At 38.2% G+C, this 25602-nt stretch overlaps 1 protein-coding gene across 2 annotated transcripts in view; it reads left to right on the top strand.

The window, feature by feature from the left end:
• The window catches only part of DNAH10 (dynein axonemal heavy chain 10), a 57047-nt gene that overhangs the window by 11349 nt on the left and 20096 nt on the right, over window positions 1-25602 (top strand). For both annotated transcript variants that reach the window (XM_074886906.1, XM_074886907.1), the window contains exons 12-51: window positions 306-482; window positions 841-1014; window positions 1629-1798; window positions 2523-2674; window positions 3101-3265; window positions 3950-4157; window positions 4703-4859; window positions 6056-6532; window positions 6690-6848; window positions 7169-7285; window positions 7358-7460; window positions 7692-7870; window positions 8532-8743; window positions 9057-9213; window positions 9638-9871; window positions 9970-10092; window positions 10863-11096; window positions 11605-11828; window positions 12324-12593; window positions 12688-12871; window positions 13161-13295; window positions 13709-13861; window positions 14415-14603; window positions 14713-14859; window positions 15692-15883; window positions 16047-16165; window positions 16334-16492; window positions 16812-16947; window positions 17077-17199; window positions 17725-17859; window positions 18173-18386; window positions 18865-18984; window positions 19891-20036; window positions 20457-20609; window positions 21137-21397; window positions 22072-22244; window positions 22625-22718; window positions 23789-23956; window positions 24264-24452; window positions 25106-25277. In XM_074886906.1, the coding sequence (XP_074743007.1) occupies window positions 306-482; window positions 841-1014; window positions 1629-1798; window positions 2523-2674; window positions 3101-3265; window positions 3950-4157; window positions 4703-4859; window positions 6056-6532; window positions 6690-6848; window positions 7169-7285; window positions 7358-7460; window positions 7692-7870; window positions 8532-8743; window positions 9057-9213; window positions 9638-9871; window positions 9970-10092; window positions 10863-11096; window positions 11605-11828; window positions 12324-12593; window positions 12688-12871; window positions 13161-13295; window positions 13709-13861; window positions 14415-14603; window positions 14713-14859; window positions 15692-15883; window positions 16047-16165; window positions 16334-16492; window positions 16812-16947; window positions 17077-17199; window positions 17725-17859; window positions 18173-18386; window positions 18865-18984; window positions 19891-20036; window positions 20457-20609; window positions 21137-21397; window positions 22072-22244; window positions 22625-22718; window positions 23789-23956; window positions 24264-24452; window positions 25106-25277 (7054 nt within the window). The remainder of the gene's footprint in view (window positions 1-305; window positions 483-840; window positions 1015-1628; window positions 1799-2522; window positions 2675-3100; window positions 3266-3949; window positions 4158-4702; window positions 4860-6055; window positions 6533-6689; window positions 6849-7168; window positions 7286-7357; window positions 7461-7691; window positions 7871-8531; window positions 8744-9056; window positions 9214-9637; window positions 9872-9969; window positions 10093-10862; window positions 11097-11604; window positions 11829-12323; window positions 12594-12687; window positions 12872-13160; window positions 13296-13708; window positions 13862-14414; window positions 14604-14712; window positions 14860-15691; window positions 15884-16046; window positions 16166-16333; window positions 16493-16811; window positions 16948-17076; window positions 17200-17724; window positions 17860-18172; window positions 18387-18864; window positions 18985-19890; window positions 20037-20456; window positions 20610-21136; window positions 21398-22071; window positions 22245-22624; window positions 22719-23788; window positions 23957-24263; window positions 24453-25105; window positions 25278-25602) is intronic.

Below are 25602 nucleotides of genomic sequence, written 5' to 3'. Positions count from 1 at the left end.
AAGGCTGTATGTTGGAAAGCTTTTCATGTCATAGCGTTTTTATTGATATTTCAAAGAACATTGAGTTTAACGATAAAATGTAATCTTACAGAAAAACTGCCACAATAGGAGTTCCACAAGCTATAGAAAGGAAGACATTCTCTGTAATGCAACTAATACAAACAAGAGATGCATGACAAAGAAATAATTGTTTTTACCCTGCTGCTGGAATTAGCTTCAGAGCTTGTGCTGTGTACCAGGTTAGATACTGGTACCATGAACAAGCAAGTGGAAAGGATTCTTTGCAATATTTTATTCTCTTCTAGGTTGAAAATGCTAAGGAAATCTTTGTTCAGAACCTTAAGGATCCACCTTTGTACAAGAATCATCCTCCAGTGGCTGGAGCAATATACTGGTCCCGATCTCTTTTCTATCGGATCAAACACACTATTATTCGATTTCAAGAAGTAGAGGATTTGCTTGCTAGTGAACGTGGAAAGGAAGTATGTTGGTTCTTTTGATATTTGATGAAGGAAGAAATACTTTCTTCATACCCTTCTTCTAAAGATGTGAAAGTGCTCTTATGTGAGGTGAAATTCCAAGAATATCTTTGCACACAGCAAAACATGTTTGATGTGAAAAGCTGAGTGGGACCTTCCCACTGTTTCCCAGAGAGGCAGTGACAGAATCCATGAGAGAATTCAAGAGCCTGAATTTTTCATTGCCTGCATTAATTACAAGACATTACTTGCCCTCTCATCTAGTAAAAATTGGAACCATATTAAGACACCATATGAAGACAGGTTAGTTGCACATTCCTCATGGTCTTTAAAATGAGTTATACAGAATTTTCCTTTCCAGGTAAAACAAATATATCTTCAAGTGGCTAAGAGGATGAAAGAGTATGAAGATCAAAAATACAATCAGTGGAGAGATGGGACAGAACAGATACTCCCCGTGTTATTGAAAAATACTCTGCTGACTGTCATCACTAGTGGGGCTGCAACCCATGATAATCCAGAGACTTCTGAGCAGGTGAGATAGAAGATAGTATTCCAGACTTCTCTGTGGGGAAGAACTGAAACCTATCTAATGATCAGTGAGATTTTTTGAAAGACAAGTTTTTGAAAGGAAAATTTCAAAAGTTCTAAGCTCAGAATTTTTTGTGGTCCTTTAGAAGACATAGATGCTGAATGACCTGGCAAATGAATGGATGTTGTTTCTCTCTGTGTTCTTCTGTGCTGTAATTCCTGTTAATTTTGGCGTTTTGGTGCAACATTTTTCGGATGTTACAACAAAACTTAGGGCTGAAGTAGGTGGAGGTAGGTTCCCAGACGAGATCATGCAGAATCTTGTTCTAGCTAAACTTTTATCTGACTATGAACTTCCGTTGGGATTTCAGTATGTAAACAGAGGTGATTTGATTTGTTTTGTATAATCAGTTTTCACTGAAGAAGTAGTTGTATATAATTTCTGAAACTAGAATGCTGAGGTTGCTGTTGAATTTTAAAGGCATTTCCACAGGCTCTGAATGAGCCATCCTGGCTTTTACCTACTGCCTTTTCAAATGTCTCCAAGAGCTAACCTTTTCCTTGCATTGTAACCGTTCAGTGTTCTTCCTCTTTCTGCTGCTTTTCCTTGTGTTGTAGAGCTCTGTAACAGAGGAGCGTGTCACCACAAAGAAGAGTGTCCACTTCATAGTGAATTTTTCTCCCGCACTCCACGAGATTATCATTGAAACAAAGTACATGGAACAACTAGGGTTTCCAGTCCCAAAAATAGCAAGATATGTGGCATTACAGGAAGACAAATATCTTAGGTAAGGCTGTAACAGAATATCTGCTCACATACAGACTTACAGCAGTGTTTCAAGTGATTTCACTCTTAACCAGAATGGGCTTCGAGTCATCAAATTTTGGAAATGTGAGAGCTCTTAGTGACTTTTTTTTTTAAGGGTAAGATGACTAATGGCCATGTTGCACTAATAAGCTTTTCTCTGGCACTGTCTGCATCTTTCACCCTGTAGGACTATGTCATACGAATAACATCTCATCAAATCTCAGAAAAAACAAGGAAAGTAATTTGTATTGCAATTAGCTGTTAGTGCCATTTAGATTTCAGCTCACATTTAAATGTGCTGCCACTTTCTTCTTGTGCAGCTTTGGATAAGTTGCTTTTGCCCAAATTATCACAGGCATTTAGCACACAGGGATGCCAGGAGGAGCCCTAACTGGATTTTAAAGTTCACCTATTAAATTCACTTATGTGCTGCAAACTGAGGCTGTTAAAAACTTTTTCTGAGTTGGAGCGGGAGAGGTTGGTCTAGCTGCTATCAGAGCTATATGAAATTTTTCTTTTGTCTTCAATAGGAAATGAATCGCATTTATAATCAGTACATATTCAGTGGTTCTTTCTGCAAATTTTGCTTTGTATGGAAGTCTGAACAGAATGATGGAAGTGATCTGCTCTTTGATCTGAGTTCAGATCTGTATTTCCAGAAAATCCTGATTTTTATGTTTTGGTGTGTTTCTTACACTCATTAGGTATACAAGTGGGTTGAAAAACATGCTGGATCGCTATCACAAATTGATGGGAACACTGAATGACGCAGAAACCAAAATTCTTGATGACCATATTCAAGAACTCTGGAGAGTATTCAAGTCAGGGCACAGAAGGCTCAATTGGAACTCCTTAGGTAATGGAGATACTATTTTAAAATGGCCTTAGATACTGATTTTCAGTTAAAAAATCTCTTCAGTTCTGCACTCTATTTTTTTATGTGATATGACAGCAACGTATCCCTACATGGTACATACTATTGCCGTGGTCAGAGTCAGAATAGTAGGTTAGGCAGACTCTGATCCAGGAGGGTATTTTTTATGTTTTTATTATATTTAAAACACTGAGTTTATTATATTTAAAACACTGGAAATCGATGGAGACCTTAGATCACAGCTGTAAGGGGCTTGATGCAGGATTAGGTGAGAAATCATCTAATCTTTCTGCAGAGCATCAGTTCATTCTCAGAGATAAAACACATCTGGTTGTGGCAATTTTGATGCATTGGTGAAATATTTGTTAAAGAAAAAAAAAACAACAAATGGTTGTGATTTATTTCAAGGTATTGGTGACTTTATTATCCGATGTACACAAGCCATCAGGAAGTTTGAATCACTTGTCCATCAGATTCATAATAATTCTGAAGACATAAACAACAAACTTCTGTTCATAGAATCAACAAATCTCTTTAAGTTTCCGCTTTCAAAAAATGGTGATGAACTTCCTAGTAAGTCTTTATAGTTTTATTTCCGAGCTCTGCGATGTTTTATTTTGCTCTGTCTGCTACTTTGCGTTTTTAGTTGCTAAGATCAACCCTTTTAATTGTTACCAAAACTAGTTACGGTAGTATTTCATGGTGTAACAGAGGAAGCACAAGCAGAGCTTCAGTACCATAATGCTGACGGTGTCAATGAGAGAAACATAAAGATGAGTATACAAGTAGATCATTTGACTTGTGCCTACCTTGGTTTTGATCACTTTCCCCTTAGCTTTCCTTTGATTTCCTTGTCCTTCTCGTATGCAGTAGTATAGTCTTGGAGCTACAGTCTGCATGGAGTGTCAGCTCCCTTCTGGGCTATCTGAACTGAACTGGTTTCCTCAGATGGAAATTACAGTGAGGTGGTTGTCTCCCAGGTCTCCCTGTCACTTGAGTGAGTGGGTGATGGATCAGATTTCTTTCAATGCTTTGTAAGTCTTAAAAAGGTTACTTTCACATCTAATGGTTGTTATTAAATAATTGAATCCATATAAAATCAGGGGGCTGAAATATTAATAATTAAGCATTAATAAGTGAAGATATTTTTTATCACTATACAAGATCAATTTCATGTTCACAAATAAAGCCCAGCTGATTATGCAAGTCTGTTAGGTCTTTTGCAGTTAATAATGGTATTTTTTCTATCTTTTGCAGAAGCGAAAGAATTTTTTGAGTACATTAAGTGTGAAAGAGCAAAAGATGTGGCACACATGGTTAGAAAGTATTCTGCAATTCCACGATTGCTAATAAAAGTGGAAAGACGAGTTGCCAATACGAACAGTGGCAAATCTCCAAACTTAACTTCCTATTATGCATACTGGGAAAAAAGGATTTATCAGGTGTTGACACAGTTAATTGTGAAGTAAGTCAATTGTTTGCTTTAATGAATTTTCCGTTGTTGGATTTTACTTGACTTGTCCTGCAGCAGCTGGGGCCAAGGAGGTTCCTGTAGCAAGATATCATAAAGGATTGTATTATAAGCAAGATATTATTACAATAGAGCATTGCAGGGTTGTAAAAGCTTACCAGACATCTCTTCTTGTCACAATTCATGTCTTTGTAATCTGGTCCATGCTCAGCTGACTTCACTGTGCTTTCTTGGCTGGACTCTTGCAGTGAAGTTGACCATAGTCTCAAGGTCATTTTGCACCAGGTTATCCCCATTCATTCCTTCCAGTAGCTTCTTTTAGCTAGTCAAGCTTTTGCATTAAATCGGTATTAGCGGGATAGTTTTGCGCCGATACACATCAGTGTTTCCAGCTGAAATTGGTGATAACTGACTTCAGACAGATCTGCTTACATATCTAAGCACATACCTGATAATTGCAGTCTCTGTTGGGCATTTCCATGGGGGGCAGCACCTGATTATTACTATCTTGACGTGATTTTTTTTTTTTCCTTTCCCAGGAATTTGCAGGCTTTTAATGCAGCTGTTCTTACAAACGTGCCCCTGTTCCAAACAGAAGCTATTTTATCTGTTCCCGAGATAATCTTGCAACCTAATGCCAGTGAGATTGACAAAATGACTGTACAATGTATCCAAGACTGTGTTGAGGTCACTAAGGTGATTTTTTGATACAAATTTACTTGTTGGCAGAGTTTGCTTGTGATTACAATGAATTAATCTTGCTTTATGTTTGGGCAAGCATAAATGTCAAAGGGAAGATTCATATTACTTTATCTTGAAAACAAAATATCCAGTACACTGTTCTAATTTTACAGACTGTCCTAATTTTATCAACTGATGACAAGGGAAAAAAATTGCCATAAAGCTTCATGCAATTTTAACTCAGGCAGCATTATTTGTTACTTTTCAGCAGTTTTGCCAGTGTAAGGACATGATTTGGTTCTATAAACCAGCATACATCAGGAGGAAATACTTTTCAGATTGCACTGCAGATGTTGGTTTCTGATGTATGTATAAGCTGGTTGAATAAAGAATGTGAGTAGCCTTCTCTATATTACGGCTCTCCTCAGAAACAGCAGAAAAACAGTTTAGAAAATGTTGGGAGAAGGGCATCTAGGACACGTCTAGGACAACAGGTTTTCAGCAGATGAAATATCTAGCTTGCTGTCAAAGATGTAGCAATATTTCCCTGCATAAGTATGTTCACACTGAACTGCTTTCCAGAAAAGAAGCCAAATGTTGTGTTGGTGTTCCCTGTGCTGACAGAGAAATGATTCCAGATGTCACCTGAAATGAATAAATTTAGATTAAGTGTGCTTTCTATGCTCAGATTTGCTGTTCTGCTCCACTGGTGCATCCAGTCTGTTTGACTGAATACCTATTTCTCTGTTGTCATGCTATATTGTTGCTCAGTGGAGATTTTAAAAGCAGTCTGAGTAATACCGGGAAAGGTTTTGTTAGGATGAAACTAACTCTTCTCTCCAGTTTATAGGAAAATGCAATCTCTTTTCTTGCTGTCAGAAAAACGATTGATTTGAGAAATCATTCACACCACTTCCTACATGGTCTCCTAAATAATGGTGAATTTCTTCAACGAAAGGGTTGTCAAGCATTAGAACAGGCTGCCTGGGGAAGCAGTTGAGTCACCATCACTGAACGTATTTAAAAGGCGTGTAGTTGTGGCACTTAGGGACATGGTTTAGTGGTGGACTGGGCAGGGTTAGGTGTACAGTGGTACTCAATGATCTTAAAGGTCTTTTCCAACCTAAATGATTCTATGGTTCTATGAATGATTTGACTAAAATGACTCTCCATAAAGTAACTGTTTTTCAACCCTGTCTCGAAAACTTTAGCATTTTGTACGATGGATGCATGGTACGTGTATTGAATGCCCTCCTCAGCATGTTGAGGAAGATGAAGTTATCACTTTCAGCTTTTACAGTGACATCTCCCAGAACCCTCTGATAATTGAACAGGCTGTTCTCATCACTCAGAATGTCCACAAACTCCTGGCTTCTCTCAGCAAGTATTTGAACCAATGGAAGAGCTACCACCTTCTGTGGAAATTAGACAAAGGTGTAGTCATGGAGAGGTTAGCTGCAGAAAAGCCTGCTTGTATCACCTTTGATGAAGAGTTGCAGTTCTATATGAAGGTAGCTCAAGAAGTCACTCAACAGCCCTTGATTAAAGATGAGCAATTTATCAGGCTTCAGCTGGCTCCTTTAGCCTTCACAGTGCAGGAGAATGCTAGAGGCTGGGTGATTTCACTTGGAAAGTTGCTTAATGAGTCTGCGAGAGAGGAACTTTTCAGTCTTCAGGAGGAGATTCAGGTAGGTGGTTTCAGTTTGGTTTTGTTATCTTTATCACATAGACTGAAAAATGAGTCTGCATGTTATTTACTTGTGTTTTGTGTTTGACTCATCAGTAGAATTCTGCCTAATTGCTTTGTCAGTGTTGCTTCTGGAAAATAATTTTTACTTTTTACAGAGATTATCACAGAGTCTTAAGAGACCACCTGATTCCCTGGAAGATCTCAAAATTGTCCTTGGCACAATTGCAGAGATCAAAGGCATGTCCTTCAACGTGGAACTGAAATACCTGGACATCTGGGAGAGATACCGAACTCTTGCAATGTACAATATTCCAGTAAGTGCGTGTCTCAAATGTTTCAGGTTTGAGCTAGGGGCACAGATGCCTCACATGTGAATGAATAGATGTTTTCCTTTTAAGACATTTTACAGAATCACAGTATTGTTGAGGTTAGGAGGAAAGTCTGGAGATTGTCCAGTCCAAGCCCCCTTCTCAGAACAGTATCTCCACTTGAAAATGGACATATTGCATGTGTTTAAATCTGATTCAGATCCCTTCAATGCTGGTTTTGTGTTTTGCAAATTTGTAATGTGAGCACATATTCCTCATTTTCTTGTGACTATTTCTTGTGAGAGACATTACTTGTTTTGTTTCAGGTAGCTAAAGAAGAGCAAGAGATGGCCGACAAGATTAGTGAAAAGTGGGAGACTCTCTTCTTTGAAGCATCAGAAGTTGATCACAACCTTGGAGGCATAAAACGAACATTCACAAAGGTAATACTTGTAATTAATATTGAAAAAACTTAGAAATGGAAAGGAAAACAATTTAAACACCCTTCTCTTTAGATTACAGAGCAACAAATTGAGGACTACAGCAAAGAGTTGGAAAATTTCTTCCATAAATTCATGACCGAGGGCCCTGGTGCTGTTGGGGAAGATCTTGATAAAGGTAAATGGATTAATGTGTGTAAAGTGACGTCTTAAAAATATCAGTCTTCAGACAATTCTTCACATTTTATGTAAAACAAGAAAATTGTGCTTTCCTTCTTAACACACAAACTGATCAACCAGGAATGTGACATTTTTAGTACTATAACTTCTACAGACTATATGCAAATGCTGTCTTATTCCCCATGATCTGTGGGATTGTTTATCTAGAAGAATTCCTCTTCTTTCCCAGGATTTGAACTCATGGCCATTTTTGAAAAAGAAATGGAAAAACTGGAAAAAATTCATCAGGAACTGGGCAGTCTTGAGAAACTTTTTGACTTGCCAGTTACAGTGTACCCTGACTTAATAAAAGCACAGAATGAAATGAAAGGTCTAAAGCAGATCTATGAAATTCAAGAATTACAAAGCGTAAGTATTGCACCGTGTATACACAGACACACACATATTCGTGCACATACATACAGAAAAGGTAGAAGAGGCTGCGTTGTCCTCTAGTTACTATCAACTCTGTTCTAAGCCTTTGTGTGAAATAAGCTGTGACCTGTCATTGACTATCTCCATGAAATTATTTTAATGGTTAGTACAGGACTAACAATGTCTCCAAAGTGGACCAAACACATACTCTTATCAGATAGGAGCAGACCTCCCTCCCCCTAATAATTAGTGTGTGGTATTTTACTGAAAAAGTTTCCTGATCCTTTCAGTGCAACTACTTTTAGATATAGTATGTGTACAGGTGACAATGGGTATCTCGGGCTTTAATTATCTTAACTGTTTTTTTAATGTTTTATTTTTCCAAAATTGAAATGTCCTGTAAAGTATGTTCTTAAGGATGCTTTTTCTGTTCTCCATGTTTCCTTTTGATTATTTCTATACAACTGGTTGTGTTTGGCTAAGAATCTGTCTTGGACATGAACCTGTCTCTTCCTCTGTTTGTAAAATGTTAGTACAATTACATCTGCATCCTGACTGCGGTCTCTAGATCCTATTGTAGTGGAAAGATTTTTTTTTTTTTTGTCAGACCTAAAAGGAAATATGACTTTTTTCCCCCTGATGACCTTGTTCCCAGGCAGCTAAAAAGGAATGGTCTCAGACACTCTGGATAAACCTCGATGTCCAGTTTCTTCAGGAAGGAATCGAAGGATTTCTTAAAGCCCTTCGAAAGCTGCCCAAACAAGTACGGGGTATGCCAGTAGCCTTACACTTGGAAACAAAAATGAAGGCATTTCGAGACTCCATTCCTTTGTTGCTTGATTTGAAAAATGAAGCTTTAAGAGAAAGGTTTGCTTTGATTTATTTAAATCCATTTTCTATGTACAGGAAGATTTTGTTTGTTTTGTTAGAATTTTTAATTTGAGTTACTGCGGTCAAGCCATGTCCCGCAGCTTGAAACTTCACTTTCTGCTTAATGAACTTGTGTAATATCATTCAAGGTGACTATGATGACTAGCATAATTTATGTATTCAAAATACTAGTTCTTTAAACAGAAGAGTGCTAAACATGGTTTCATGATTATCTATTAAATTACAGTTGTTTTCATTTTTACCGTATGATGGGGGTTGCTACAATTGTTGATGTGTCACTTTAAAACAGACATTGGCAAGACCTTATGAAGAGAACAGGAACAAGTTTTGAAATGACAACAGAAACATTCACTTTGGAGAATATGTTTGCTATGGAACTTCACAGATACTCAAATGTTATCAGTGAAATAGTCGGAACTGCTGTTAAGGAACTTAGCATTGAGAAGGTAATGTAAAAAATCATAATAAAGCTTAAAAGACATAGATGACCCCAGTCAGTGTTTTATCTGAGATTTTTATATTGGCATGACAGCAAGTTCAGCCATCTTCAGGGAGCTGCCATGATGTAACTGATGGCAACTAAGATCAGTAGCTCTGTTACTAAGCTACCACGTGGCAGAGAATCCTAGCTGCCTTGGCTTTGGCAGCAGTATGTTGGATTTCTGTTACTGCAATAAGCAAGTTTGGCCTATGAAGAAGGATCCATTCTGTTTCCATTATGATATTTTGAAATAGATCCTTCTTTATAAACCAGAATTAGAAAGTCTGTGCAAAAAATTTGCTGAATTAATTGATTTAATTTTTATGCTAAGATTATAGTTCTCTAGTTCTTGAAGACTGAAGCATGCATGTTTCTATGCTCACATGCAGGGTGTGAAGGAAATAGCAGAAACATGGGAACACCTGAAATTCACTGTGCAAATGTACTTCAAAGGCACTGAGAAGCGAGGCTTTATTCTGGGATCTGTAGATGAAATTTTAGAGATTCTTGATGACCACAATGTCAATCTTCAGAGTGTTTTGAGCAGTCGATTTGTGGGTCCTTTCCTTTCAACTGTTCACCACTGGGAAAAAACTCTGTCATTGATTGGTGAAGTAATTGAGGTAGGGAGGAAAGTGCTGGACTAAATAATTAATGTTTATTATTTATAATCAGGGTTTTCTATTGTTTTTTTTTTTTGATGGTAACGTTTGTGTCTTAGATCTGGATGGTGGTTCAGAGAAAATGGATGTACCTGGAGAGCATCTTTATTGGTGGAGATATCAGATCACAGCTTCCAGAGGAAGCGAAAATATTTGACAGTGTAGACAGGATGTTTAAAAAGGCAAGTAACTGACCTGTGATCAGTGTAATTATTTAGAGCCTTCAGTTTCATAGGTAGTTGTAGTCTTCTGTGTCACTTGTAGCACTGAGAATGGTATGTTATAATGAATTGAATGTGAGCTTGGGGAACCCAGGAACTCTGGTGTTTTACTTCACATCTGTCATACACAAAGACTTCTGATTTAGCTAAGCTGGGCAGGGGTGTGATCCTTGGCTGGCAGTACTGGGCAGGCAGAATCCCCTTTTCCTTTCATTGGATACATCTTTTTACCTTCACCATGATAATAAGAAGCTTAGATGTGTTTCTATAGATTGAGGATCTACATACATGCTAAGAAGTCTTTGCTGGTCTAATGTCACTGGACACATACTCCCAGTATGAATATGGCTTACTTTTCTTTTTCCCATCTGCAAAACTGAGATAGTACTGTCATTCTGAAATGCTGTGTTTGTCCTTCACTTGAAGTACCACTGTATACAGGAGCAAAGTCAGGTATATCCTTATGCATGCATGACTTGGGATACAGGCTTGTCTTGCTTACACTTGCTTTTACAGTAGTAACTCCATGCTCTCCACTCTGAAAGCATACTATCTTCATGTTTTCATACAGCACTGCAGCAATAATAGGAAATCATCTTTATAATTCTAATTCACTTCTGTAAGAACCTATATTGCTTGTGCTGCCTGTGTGCTTTGTCACTAGTTAAATATAATTTAGTATAATCCATTGCTGTTCAGTATTTTCTAAGCTTTCTTTTCTCCCTGTGTAGATAATGGATGAAACTGTAAAAGAACCAACAATAAAAAAATGCTGTGAGGCCCCAAATCGTCTATCAGACCTCCATCATATAAATGATGTGCTGGAAAAATGTCAGAAAAGCTTGAACAATTATTTGGATTCCAAGCGAAATGCTTTCCCAAGATTTTTCTTTATATCTGATGAGGAGTTGCTTAGTATCCTTGGCAGCAGTAACCCACTTTGTGTCCAGGAACACATGATAAAGGTACAATGTCTGGCTTTCCACAGTGCCTTGTGCTTTTAGGTGCTTTAAAAAGTTTAACAGACTGTACTGTACATGCTAATATTTATTGACTGCAAAGAGCATCCTGGCAGCATCTTGAAGAAGCTTCTGAATAACCAAATCCAATCTGATCGATAGTCTCTCCTGGCTCTCATACTGGCCAGTAGCAGTTACGGTAGAGGAACGTTGGTAGAGGAACATTCAAGATACACCAGAATGATCAATCATTAAAGATGATGTCTGTAGCTCCTGATAGATCTTTATTTTCTAGAAAAAAAATCAATGTCATTTGGGCCAGATCATCTCTTGTTTACTCTGCAGTAGGGCTGCTGAGCGTCAGCGCTTGTCTTTGATTACTTACGAGTCAGATCCATTTCTCTTTAGAGTCCATGGAAATTTTCTTTCAAGATTAAATGGGAGCTAGATACACTTATATCTTTGCAGCTTTATTTCTAAAATGCCAGTGAATTTCTTTGTTGGTGCATTTCAGATGTATGATAACATAGCCTCCCTGAGGTTCCAGGATGGTGATAGTGATAAGAAAATTGCAACAGCCATGATTTCAGCTGAGGGGGAGGTGATGGAGTTCCGCCAGGCTGTAGCTGCAGAAGGCAGAGTGGAGAATTGGATGACAGCAGTGCTAGAAGAAATGAGACGAACAAACAGACTCCTTACTAAGGAAGCTATTTTTCGATACTGTGAAGACAGAAGCAGGTGAAACAAGCAGTGTCAAGGATAATACAAATACCTTATGTGTTATTGTGAACCTCTAGCAATATAGAAAAAGAAAGACAATTTAAAAAATTTTACACAATTTAGCCTGTGTTTCTGTATGGGGAGAGATATGAATACACACATATGCAGTATTTTAACTGACCAGAAAAAAATTGTGTTATCTATTGTATCTAATTTCCTGAGTCTTGAGTTTTTATTTTTAGTGTTGTGTGCACAGTATGTTTTTCTCACTATGAATTCCACTTGGCAGTCTTTACACATGGAATACACAGCTTTTCTATCAGACTACTTCCTAGGCTTTTGAAATACTACAGCACACCTTGATAGAATTGTGTACATCTCTGTAAAATTAGGCTCACGTTGTAGTTGTTGCAGAAATAGGAGGAACTTTTTTTCTTTTTTATTTTTCTGTCCTGATTGGTTACTTAGAATAAACAGTAACTCAGACTCCCTCACTATATGTATTTCCCACAGAGTTGATTGGATGTTACTCTACCAAGGTATGATGGTGCTGGCTGCTAATCAGGTGTGGTGGACTTGGGAAGTAGAGGATGTCTTTCGGAAAATGAAGAAGGGAGAAAAACAGGCAATGAAACTTTATGCTAAAAAAATGCATAAGCAAATTGATGACCTGGTTACCCGCATTACAATGCCTTTGAGCAAAAACGACAGGAAAAAATACAACACTGTTCTCATTATTGATGTTCATGCCAGAGACATTGTTGATACATTCGTAAGAGACAGGTAAACACCGCCCCCCAGCCTATTGAGAAAATACCACATGCATAAATTGTATTTCTAGTCTTTTACCTCATGTGAGCCAGTCTCTCTTGTGCAGCATTCTGCAGGCTCAGGAGTTTGAATGGGAAAGCCAGCTGCGTTTTTACTGGGACCAAGCGCCAGATGAACTGACTGTGCGGCAGTGCACAGGCACATTTTCATATGGTTATGAGTATATGGGCTTGAACGGACGTCTTGTGATCACCCCGCTGACAGATCGTATTTATCTTACACTCACGCAGGTATATATTCAAGGAGACTTTTAATAACCAACCCTTTAAAAATACACTTCTAGGCAATCACGTAATTGTTTTATTGCCACTTCCTGTTATCTCCTAGATGCCAATGCAAAGGCTAATATGTTTGAAACCAGTTGTGATGTCTAACCTGATTGCATCAAAGATAATATAGAATGCATTCACAGATAAAATTTAAGGCTTTTTTTTACCCAAGGGTTCATTTGTGATTTTGCTACCAACCTAATATAAATGTAATCAAAGCTTTGCTTTGCTTTTTGGTCTGTCTCTAAAGGCTTTATCAATGTTTTTGGGAGGAGCACCAGCAGGGCCAGCAGGTACAGGGAAAACAGAAACAACCAAGGATCTGGCCAAAGCACTGGGCTTGCTGTGTGTGGTGACAAACTGCGGAGAAGGCATGGATTTCAAAGTAAGAGTTAAAGATCTGTGTTCTCTGATAAAGTGCCAGTTACTGCTCTTTTTCAGTGGTCAGGATAAGGACATACTCCAAACTTCTGAATATGTGCCTCCCTTAGAGATACCACACTGATTGATAATGAAATACAGTAAAGAATGTCTATTTTAAATAAATTATTGAAAGAATTTCAGGTGCCTTCAAGCAGGGGAGCAATGACTAGATGATAGGTGTTTAAGCTCATCATAGGCAATCTGCACTTGGCAAGTAATTATTGCAAGACCTTATGACAGATTGCTAGCTCCTGCATATATAAATACCCAGAGGTTTTACCCAGTCATTAAGAGTTTTAACATATTCCAAAATTTGCTGACACTGAATGTTTTATATATTCATTGCTGACATGTTTCTCTTGTTGTTCTTGTTAGGCAGTTGGTAAAATTTTCTCTGGTCTCGCCCAGTGCGGAGCATGGGGATGCTTTGATGAATTCAATCGTATTGATGCTTCCGTGCTTTCAGTCATTTCTTCTCAGATTCAGACTATTCGGAATGCTTTAATGAATCAGTTAAAAACATTTCAGGTAAATATTTCAAAAAAAGAGTAATTGTGAAGGCTGATCTTGGTTTTGAGGCCAAGATTCAGGGTTAGACCCCATCATTAGATCGAAGGGCTGCTTCTGTAATTCATTTGTGCTGAACATTTCAAACTCCAGAGTATGTACTCTCAGTTTCAGAGATGTTAAATCCTTGCTGATTTCCTAATCCTCTTCTAGGTTCTTCCATTGTGAAGTGAGATAAAAGCTAAATAGGATAATAGTAAGTAAATGGGATAATAGTATAGTAGTAATTAGAGAGAGGAGTAACTTAAGTTGATGTGGATTGTGAGCCTTTATTTGCTGAAGTTTACTGGAATTCAAGACAGAAAATTTAATTGAGAAGTGTGAAATGTCTTGGTGTTTATATGCAAGATACAAACAGTGGTATGAATGTATCTGGATGACTATCTAAAGCTAAATATTTTAACGTGTTATCCTAAGTGGGTGCCCCAGTATTGCTGGTTTTCTCTTTGAGCAAATAGTACTATTTATTTCAATTCCAAACACACATTGTTCTAACCGTGTCTTATGCCTTTAGTTTGAAGGACAGGAAATTGCCCTTGACAGCCGAATGGGCATTTTTATTACAATGAATCCTGGTTATGCTGGCCGGACTGAGCTCCCCGAGTCTGTAAAAGCTTTGTTCAGGCCTGTGGTTGTTATTGTACCAGATCTTCAGCAAATATGTGAAATCATGCTCTTTTCTGAAGGGTTTCTTATGGCAAAGGTAAGAAAATTTTATTGCTACCCATACCCATGTACACACCCATGTATGCATGGCCAGTGTTTGGTTGTGACTTACACATTTGTGATTCTCTAACTTAAATCTCAAACAGATGCTTGCCAAAAAAATGACAGTGCTGTACAAGCTGGCAAAGGAACAACTTTCTAAACAACATCATTATGATTTTGGACTGCGGGCCCTTAAGTCAGTGTTAGTGATGGCTGGAGAACTGAAAAGAGGATCCGCAGACCTCAGTGAGGTAGTTTTGCTACTTAGTTACCCTGGGCAGATCATCTTTTTCACTAGGAAGAGGATGTTTTTACACATCTGCTGTAGTTTACGTTGGAAATAGGAGCATTGGTGTTATTTGTCTTATTATTTCGCTTTGTTCTTACTGAGTTTCATCATGCCCTCTGCCACCAAGTTACCATCAGAACTCAAATTGAAGTAAGGAAATTGTAGGAAATTTTCCTTCTTGTTGAGTCCAGGATGCAAATAGCCAGATGAGTGTCTCTGAATGAATAGCGAAAGCTGGTTTTTGAACAGTGAGTGCTCCAGTCATGCAGTTGTTAATTGTGTAGCTCAAGTAGTACAGTATACGAATCAATGAAAGTTTTTCAATACTGCACTGCTTTTTATGGCTTTCTTTTACACCTGTTTTTTATTTCTCTATGTATGGTTGTGATACCCAGTTGCCTAGGGGAATTCTTATTCAAACTTCTTCTTAAAAACTTGGAGACAGCTGAAGGAAACTCTCCTATAAAGTTATGTACAGATGCATGTTGCAGGTTGGCAGGAAGTTGGGGTCTAAGTGATGCTCTCAAGGGGACTACAGAACCTGGGTATGTTCATAAAACAGTTGGTTATTTTAACATCAAGTCAGGGAAGCTGTGGTGTGGGCCATTCCAGCCATTTGGCGTTTGGTTACTATGGTAGAAAAAGGCAGTTAATATGGTAGAAAAAGCCAAGAAAACATTCTCAAAGCTGTAGTAAAGAATCAGGCAGTAGTTTTCAGAGATGTTTGAAGTTACTACATATTAGATAATTGGTTAGCTATTTGGTAAAGATTGATTCTGCTCTGTTTTGTCTAGGAAGTTGTACTGATGAGAGCTCTACGAGATATGAATCTTCCTAAATTTGTGTTTGAAGATGTACCTCTCTTCCTTGGCCTAATATCTGACCTGTTTCCTGGCCTGGATTGTCCTCGAGTCCGCTATCCTAACTTTAATGATGCTGTAGAACAAGTGCTGAAAGAAGAGGGTTATGTTGTTTTACCAGTCCAGGTATAAAAAATTGCTGGAGTTTTTGTTGTAATCATTAGGCTGGATATGCACTGCTGCACTCTGGAGTGGCTCCAGGAAAGCTGAGCTGGTATAGACCAGCTGCTGATCTTTTCCACAGAAGAATTATGGACAGCAGTCTACTGAATCAATATTTATTTTTCAGGTCGATAAAGTAGTTCAGATGTATGAGACAATGTTAACTCGTCACACTACAATGGTAGTTGGACCCACTGGAGGTGGCAAGTCAGTTGTCATTAATGCTTTGTGCCAGGCTCAAAACAAGTGAGTATAGAATCTGATACGTGGAAATCTGGTTGTAAAATGGCATAGACTGCGTCATTCAGCTCTGTGTAGTCGTGACAAGATCAATAACTGACCATAATATTTGCTTGGGTTAACATGAGATGGTATTGTGTCATTGTAACGTTGCTTTTCTTGCTGTATCTCTAGGCTAGGATTATTGACAAAGCTTTACACACTGAACCCTAAAGCTATGAGTGTGATCGAGCTCTATGGGATCCTTGACCCCACCACACGAGACTGGACAGATGGAGTCCTGTCAAACATTTTTCGGGATATCAACAGGCCTACTGACAAGAAAGAGCGAAGGTAGACAGCTAGAAATCATTGTGATGATTTTTAGCTACTGATTTTTACATCAACATTTTATTTTATTTTAAATATTTGATACCACACTATTAAAAAAATAAAAGCAAAGCTAAATAAATAGAAAGTGTCTAGGGGTTTTTCTGTCTTCTGTGAGTGTCCAGCCTCAGTGAGATGGATGGAAGCTATGCAGTTATCAAAAATGAATGGGAGGCTTCAAAACACCTGGACAGACATTGACACCATTGGTGGCACATTGAATTCTGAAATATGTTGGTAAAATCAGAGATTAGTCAGTGCCCCTTGGCTCCTGTATCCACAGGTACATTCTGTTTGATGGAGATGTGGATGCTCTCTGGGTTGAAAACATGAATTCTGTCATGGATGACAACAAATTATTGACCTTGGCCAATGGGGAGCGAATTAGACTTCAGTCGCACTGTGCTTTGTTGTTTGAGGTAAGTAGTGACTGTACCGCTTAGTACATGGGAAGGGTTAGATACAGATGGGTCTACGAAGCCTGAAAAGCAGTTACTGTGGCTGTTCTTTGTTTAAGTGTATGATTATCTTGTATGATTATTTTATAGGTTGGTGACTTACAGTATGCATCTCCTGCCACGGTATCCCGCTGTGGAATGGTCTTTGTAGATCCTAAAAATCTGAAATATAAGCCCTACTGGCAGAAGTGGATCCAAGAAAGAGAAAATGAGGTGGGAATTTCTGCACTTGTTCAGAGAGTATCTGTATTAAATACTGAACTGTAGACAGCTGTAAAAAAAAAAACAACTTTGTAAAGACAGTTTGGTTTTCTGACAACAAATCTAATAGCTAGGCCTGCAGCAGAGGGCTAAAAAGAGTTCCTAGCTTTTCTAACTTCTGGTTGTTTCTGAGAAGTGAAGAACCAAAAAATCAGTTTACCCAGTCTCCAGAGAGTTAACAGTGAGATTGGTTAGGTCCTCGTTTCCTACATTTAGATTAACAACTCAAGTCCAGAGGGAGTTGAAGTAAGAGAACTTAGTTGCTAGTACCTGATGAATGCAGATCCTCGCCTGCTGAAAACCCAGCCCATACAACAGTGTCACATTTCTTCATGTGGCTGTGCCCCGTCTTTGGTAGAAGTGATTCCTTCAAGAACAATTGTACTTGGTCAGCCAGGTATTGATGGGAAGTTCTGCTGTCAAAAATCAGCTTTCCAGATTTCTGTGTGCTGAATTATTGTCCTTTTTGTTCTTCAGCAAGAGACAACTGAATTGAATCGTCTCTTTCAAAAATATGTGCCCTACCTTATTGATATGATTGTAGAGGGAACTGTGGAAGGCAGACATGGAGAAAGGCTGAAGACCATTGTTCCTCAAACAGATTTAAATATGGTAAGGAGTAGAGAATAAAGATTGAAAAAGTTTATCTAAAAAGAGAAAGGGAATGATGGAGAGAGTAAAAACCTCCCAGAGAAAGCACAGGAGTAGAGTCCATGCTGAACTGTCAGTTTGCTAGAGATGAGCACCAAGAGATAAAAGAAACAGTCAGTTCCTAACAATGCTCTTCTACTGCATTAATACTCATATTTGTCGATACACCCGTAAGGACAAAAGATCAGCAAACACTCAAACAGCTGAAAACATGAAGAGTTTTCATGCATCCAAATGGCAATTCTATTTACAGCTTTGTCTTGTTTTACAACAGGTGGTGCAGTTGACTGTGATGCTGGAAGCTCTAGTTGTACAGTCTGATGATCCTGATGTTCTGGAGTGTTTTTTCTTGGAAGCTTTGTATTCCTCCTTAGGTGCTGCTCTTCTTGATGCTGGGAGAATTAAATTTGATGAAAATGTTAAACGTATTTCCTGCATGTCTACTGTTCATGATGACAACATCCTGGCTAACCCAGGGGAGCTGCCAGGTAGGATCTTGTCATAAAGTAGTCTGAATCCCATTGATTATATTAGAAAAGTGCTAGTTTCCATGAAGGAGAACATTGTTCTTTCTTCTAGCTAGCTATCCTGGCTGCAAAATACGCTCTCTGAAGGACTATCACTGAAAACCACATAGAGATACTGATACTAGATGACTCTCAGCTACTGGTCTGTCCTCACAGAACAGTACTTTTCTGTGCCAAGCTGAAGAGATAAACTGTGAAAGGAAAAATAAAACGTTAAAGGAAAGCCAGTGGAAGATGCTTTAAAAGCAATAGTATGTTCCAGGTGCTGGACTAGGAGAATTTTGGTAGATGACTTACTGGGTTAAATGACAACTAAACAGAACACAGTGTGGCCCAACTTGGTCCAGAACCTTACCCTTCACTTTCATCTCAATCAGATTATTTTCTTGCAAAATATTTCAGTGTCCCAGAAAATTTCCAGTTGCTTAATGGTTTGCAGGTCAACTACCAACTTTGTATGACTTTCATTTTGATGGATTTCAAAAAAAGTGGGTACCTTGGATGCAACTTGTTCCTGAATATATTCATAAGCCTCAAGTGAAATTTCTTGACATTCTAGGTGAGTATAAGATAAAATATAGTGATGATATGCCTTTAATTTATAATGTGCCACAACTGAGTGCATGGCACTTAACATGAGACATCCTCTTTCTGTACTGAAGGTCATCTACTCAGGTTCAGTTTCTTGTGATGACACAAATCAGTTTTTTAATGTTCTTGTCATAGTAGTGGGAAGGAATAGAGTTGATATTTACAGCACTGTGTCATAAAGAAATGAGGAAAGGATGAAAAGCTTGTTTCAGTTAATAAGGCTTATTTTACAAGCCAGAATAGCAGAAGATTCACAGTCTGCTCTACCAGAAACTTTAGGAAAACTGTCAGTTCCATCGTTCAAGTACTCGGTAGATAAAAATTACATTCTTAAGGTTGTTATTGGTTGTTACTTCAAGCACTGTGTAATGGTGACAGGTGCTTTTCATAGTTAAGGACAAATTAAGGCAGGTTATTTTATAGTAATACTTCAGGAAGCACAAGCTAACTTCACTGACACAAGAGATAATTATATGATCTCTAAAGTTGCTAATGGCAGGCTATTCACATAGAAAAAAATTAATCTCTGTAGAGTTCTGGGAAAATGCTTATGATCCAAATAAATCCTGATTATATGCTTGAAATAGGGCTTAAATGGATCTTAACCAGTCCATGAACCTCCTATATGGAAGATAACTTCTTTTTTAATATATCTATAGGAGAAAAGATCTCAGTGATAAAAGCTGAATAGAGATGGTTGAGCAATTAAAATTTTCTTTCAACATTGTTAGTGAGTTGATATTTCGGATTATGTCTTTGTGCAACTGCATGTTAATACCTTGAGAGTCTGATCCAGTGCTATTCTGTAACTATAAATCCCCCAGCTGTACTGCATTTTAATATAACCTGCTATCATATTCATGATCTTTTTCAGTGCCTACAGTGGATACAACACGCACTACTTGGTTACTAGAGCAGATGGTAAAAATAAACCGCCCAGTTGTTCTTGTAGGTGAAACGGGTACATCTAAAACAGCAACTACACAAAACTTCCTAAACAATCTGAATAAAGACCTTAATGTATGTATGAGGTATTTTGCCTTGTTTGTAAAGCTGGATTTTCATTCTTTGTCCTTCTGTTTAAATTTGCATTGTTTATGGGTAAATTTGCATTGTCTGTGGGTAGCAATCTTGACTTTAGTAACGTGACTGCAAGATCCAGACCCAAAGTGTGTGAATGATTTGAGAATCCTTCAGGATCAAAGATGTTTTGTTTCTTCTACCATGTACAGATTCAATTTAAAAAAGTAAATATGTATTATCTAGGTGCTAAGAATGGGATTACTTTTCTTTGTCGTCTGTAATTCAAGTGAATAAATGGACCAGAGAAGTGTTTCCTATATGTCTGACAGTCTAATATACAGAATATTTTTTGAATGCTCTAGTTAAAATGAAAGAACAGGTAAAAATCCATTCTTATCCATTTCCTCCACTTTCCAGCTGCTGCTAGTAATGAACTTCTCTTCTCGTACAACATCAATGGACATTCAGAGAAACCTAGAGACGAATATAGAGAAACGAACCAAAGACACTTATGGCCCTCCTATGGGAAAACGTCTCATTGTTTTCATGGATGATATGAATATGCCAAGGGTAAGTTGCCAATAGTTTGCAAGATAGTATAGAAACATTTGGGGTGGCACTGATGTGATCCCCTCATACGCATGTCCAATGAATCACAAGTCAAGGAGATTCATGGTAAGTGCATAACTGAATTTCAGCTTAGGATCTTCAGAAGACTTGTATTTGTGTGCAGTAGTGGGTATTTCTGTCTGTTTGACCTGTATATATGAGAGATGCCATTGGATCATTTCTTTATGCCATTAAAATAATGTTTCTGTGCCCTAATATTGGCTGCAGTTTGTGTATTGGAGAAACCATCCCTTTATCTTTACAAATGGGGCAAGTTATGTGTGCATTTAGTTTCTCAGAGAAGAGGCACTTTTCCCCTAGGAGACATTGGAATGAATGTTCAGAGTCAGTGCTAGAGCTTTACAAAGTGTCACTTAGTCCTTGTAATGTTCTCCTGAGTATGGAGCACAATATTTCCACATTTGTAGCAGTAATTGGCATGCTGATGTACTGTGCTCTAAATATCTTGACTCTTTTGTATTACAAAGGTTGATGAGTATGGCACACAGCAACCCATTGCCCTGTTGAAGCTGCTGCTAGAAAAAGGTTTCTTGTATGACCGTGGTAAGGAGATGAACTGTAAACTTCTTCGAGACCTGGGTTTTATTGCTGCCATGGGGAAAGCTGGAGGAGGTCGGAATGAAGTTGACCCTCGATTCCTCTCACTCTTCAGTGTGTTTAACATACCTTTTCCTTCTGAGCAATCACTGAATTTGATCTATGCATCCATCCTTAAAGGCCACACCGCGGTAATTTCACAGTTTTTAAAGGATTTCTCAACAAGTTTATTATTTTTAAACGGAAGTTTATTTCTGTGTTATAGCAAGACCCGAAATCTTCTGTTATCGGGCATTCTTATTAAGAGCCTCATGCAAACCTTTCCCTTGCTCTCCTCTTTCTCAAGAGATGAATTTACACTGTTTTCATAAATTCTTGAGTAACAGGGAGACATTCAAGTCAGCAGACAATTTATAAACCTGGTGTTTTTCATAGGTTGAAATCTGTGAATGATTTGGTTATGGTTCCTGTAACCAAATGCACAAAGGTCAGCAAACTCTTTCCTGAATGACTGTGAAAAATTTAATATAATGCCATAAACTGCATTACTAGAAAGTAACCTGCAACATTATATAAGAAAAGAGCAGTTAATTTTTTCCGCTATAGAAGTGTGGTGGAAATTCCAGTCATGGTGTTTGATGTTATCTTCAGCACTGTGCAAGCTTGGGAATGAAGATGGGCCCTGCCCAAAGCATGTAACTGGAGAATGTTCGTATTACAGAGGAATCTGAATTTCTGAAAATGTTTGCCCTCAATTTGAAATATTCCAAGCAGGGTTAAAAGCTGGGAAGCAGAATATATTTAATAGCACTGAGTTCTCTCTGGGTGGTCTCATGAAAACACCTCTTCTTTCTCATGTTTGCAGATGTTTAATGAGTCTATAACAGCCATCTCTGACAAGATTACTGTGTGTACTTTGGAGCTTTATAAAATGATTATTCGTGACCTACCTGCTACTCCTTCCAAATTCCATTATATTTTTAACCTGCGGGATCTTTCCAGGATCTATAATGGACTTATTCTTACAACTCCGGAGAGGTAAGAATAGAAAAATTGTCTTCAGTGGTCCTACACCTGTTTATATTGGATGAATCTGGGTGAAGATGAGGTAATCTGGTACATGAAATCAGTCACATTTGGTCACTTTTCATTAAACTGTCACCACAATGAGAAAATGTTCAGGAATATCCTAAATAGTGATATTACTCTTGATGAGAAACACTGATGACTTTGTCTGTCTTAAGTAAAATATCCAGAGGTAGAAATGCTAGCAGATTAATTATTTGCCCTTATGAAAAGAACAAAACCAAAAAGAGTAAAAAAAGCCAGTCCAGACTTTAGTCCATGTTATTAACCATATGGCCTTAGGAATCATGTCAGCTCATTTGGTGCAGTCTGATGTTTCAATTTTAATGTAGGTTTCAAACAGTGACCCAGATGGTGAGAGTTTGGAGAAATGAGTGCCTGAGGGTTTTCCATGACAGGCTGATTAATGAAGCAGACAAAGCATTGGTGAGTAATTTCTTTCAATTTTTAGTAGTCACTGACTATTACTATGGCAACTAATTTGCAACAGCAACATTACCAACTGTTGCACTCAGATCTTGCAGTCAGACTGCAGACTTGTCTAACTAATGTACTCCATTAATATAAAACATGGCCCATGGAGTTTTCTTTTCTAAAATGAAGTGACTATGGCAGACTGAGTGAGCGGATCTACTGAAGGAATGGAAAGTGCCACTTGGTTTGCCTGTCCAGGAAAATTGGTTAGCAGTGGCACAGGTGAGAAAATGTGAGAGTAGTGCAGGGGAAAACTCAGGAAATCAAGTCAGTATTTTCCTTTAGGAAGGATTGTATCAGAATATGACTATACAATCAAGTAGGAAAAAGAAGGATAAGAGCCAAGTCCTTAAACAATGGATTCAGTTTTGGCTGTTATGCAAACTGGAAAATGCTCCAAATTATGTCTTAAAACACAAGAGAGAATGACACCAGTTTTATACCTTGAGAATTAGGGGAGGAATTGGGGTAAAGTTTACTTGCATATAAGCTACTTGCGAAGCAACTTGCTTAAATGAAAAGAGGTAGATTAAGATGAATTCAGATTTTTCTGCTTAAAACTTTCTCCTCTAACATACAAAGATACATTTCTAGCTCAATTTTCCCAACTCAGAATAATTATATCACAACTTTTCTGTGTTTGCACATTCATTCAGACTTACAAGATTTGTGAGAAATCTTGGTGGCAAGCCATCTATAAATGCTGAGAAAGAAGGTTTATTACTATAATATTTACACCAATATAAGAGAAGGTATTTTTTTTTTAACAGGCTTATCCTTTTCTGTCTTAAACTTCTGCAGTCCATTGGCTTGAACGGTTCTTGAACTACCTATTAGATCATTTTAGATCATACATAGAACACAGTAGGAGGCTGTGGTCTTTGGATCTTCTAGTGACATAAGTAACCCCTTGAAATCAGTCAGTATTTGAGCAAGAATTTGCATTATCACCCTTCTCAGTGTTACTGGATTCAGAATCATGTGCTTTGTTGTGTTGTCTGACTCATTTCATATCCTTGAAGGTACAAGGTCATATAAAAAACCTGATTGAAGAGAATTTCAGAGATGACTTGGAGCAGGCCATGAGGGATCCTATTCTTTTTGGAGATTTCAGAATGGCCCTGAGAGAAGGAGAACATCGTATTTATGAAGATATCCAAGACTATGATGCAGCAAATGCTCTCTTTCAGGTAGCGTGCATCAGCTTGGAACTGTGCCTGATTCTGTCTCTGTGCCTGAGGAATGAGCAGGAGCCTGCCTCTAACTGTAAGGAAACCTGTTCTTTTTCTGTGTGCACATGGTATTTTATGTGCATCATTACCCATTTGGGGTCTGCAGTAATGAAAACTGAGGATCAGCTACAGAGTCAGCAGTGTTTTCCAATAGTTTATTTTGGAAGGGGAAAGGAATAATGCTGCTAAATGGGTTGTTATTTTATTAATGTTATTAATTGTTTCCCCGGTCTCATAGTAACATTCTGTCCACCTTTCTCTGCAGGAGATTTTGGAGGAATATAATGAAGTTAATATTAAAATGAATCTGGTTCTTTTTGATGATGCTTTGGAGCACTTAATCCATGTACATCGCATCATACGAATGGATCACGGGCATGCCCTGCTCATAGGAGTGGGAGGCTCAGGAAAGCAGTCACTAACAAGACTGGCTGCCTATACAGCTGGATGTGAGGTTAGTGACCCTGCATTTTTGCAGTGAAAGAAGACAGGGAAAGCAATATTGTGATCAGGATTAAATTACGGGGGGGCAGGGAAGTCACTCAGTCAAGGCAAGATCAGGCTGGCATCTCTGCGCTGTGGAGAGAAAAACAAGAGTGAGATGATTGCCAGGAGGTCTAAGATGATGGCTGTGGGTGATCTGGGCAGGAAGCTGTCAGTGTCTGAAACTGGGTTTTGGCACTGGGGACAGAAAAGAAGGATGAGTTTGGCCACGAACAACTAATAGTCCCCAACTACTGCTTTCATTACTTACCTGTATTACAGCAGCACTCCAGTGCTGCTTGAGGAACCTTGTTGTGATTGATACTGTAATATTTCAGATAGGAAATGTTCCTCTCTCAGAGGTACTTTCAGTTGCTTACAGAGGCTTGGAAGGGAAGAACAAAAAAAAGAGGATGAATGCAAAGCAATTTTGAAAATGCAATCCTGCAGGGTTGTACAAATGTAACTTTAAAAAATAATGTAGTGCATAATATTGTTGATACTTACACATTTACTGATGGTAGGGGCCAAACCAAAACCCATGATCCAGTCTAACTGAAATTCAGAGTGAGCATCATGTCTTGGGTCCATCTGCATCTTCTCAGTATATGTTTGCATCCTTAGGTGTTTGAGATCATCTTGAGTCGAGGATATGGAGAAAATAATTTCAGAGAAGATTTGAAAAATTTGTACCAGAAGTTGGGTATTGAGAACAAGTCAATGGTCTTCTTGTTTACAGATGCCCATGTAGCAGAAGAGAGTTTCCTGGAACTTATCAACAACATGTTAACTTCAGGTGGCACAGGCAGCCTCAATTACTTCCAATCAGTATTTATTTATGACTCATAATCTTGATCCAGCTGTTACTGTTTCACTCTGTCCTCTGCTGCTTTAGTTACACCTCTCAGTACTACTAGAAATGATCTTGGCCTTACTGATGGCTTTTTGGCATCTTCTTACAGTCATTTATATGTGTCTGGGAAAGCTATAGGGGTAATTCATGCTGATCATGATGTTACAGAAGTCTCAGATTTCTTTTGAGTTATAACTTCAGCTGCATTTGGCCACAAACCCACCTTTTGTCCTACTGGCTTTTGAATACCATTCACCTGAGCTGCAGC

The sequence above is a fragment of the Strix uralensis genome, chromosome 17 (assembly GCF_047716275.1).
Source record: "Strix uralensis isolate ZFMK-TIS-50842 chromosome 17, bStrUra1, whole genome shotgun sequence".
Classification (NCBI taxonomy): domain Eukaryota; kingdom Metazoa; phylum Chordata; class Aves; order Strigiformes; family Strigidae; genus Strix; species Strix uralensis.
Note: the sequence above shows the minus strand (reverse complement) of the source record. Positions and strands in the feature narration are given on the sequence as shown.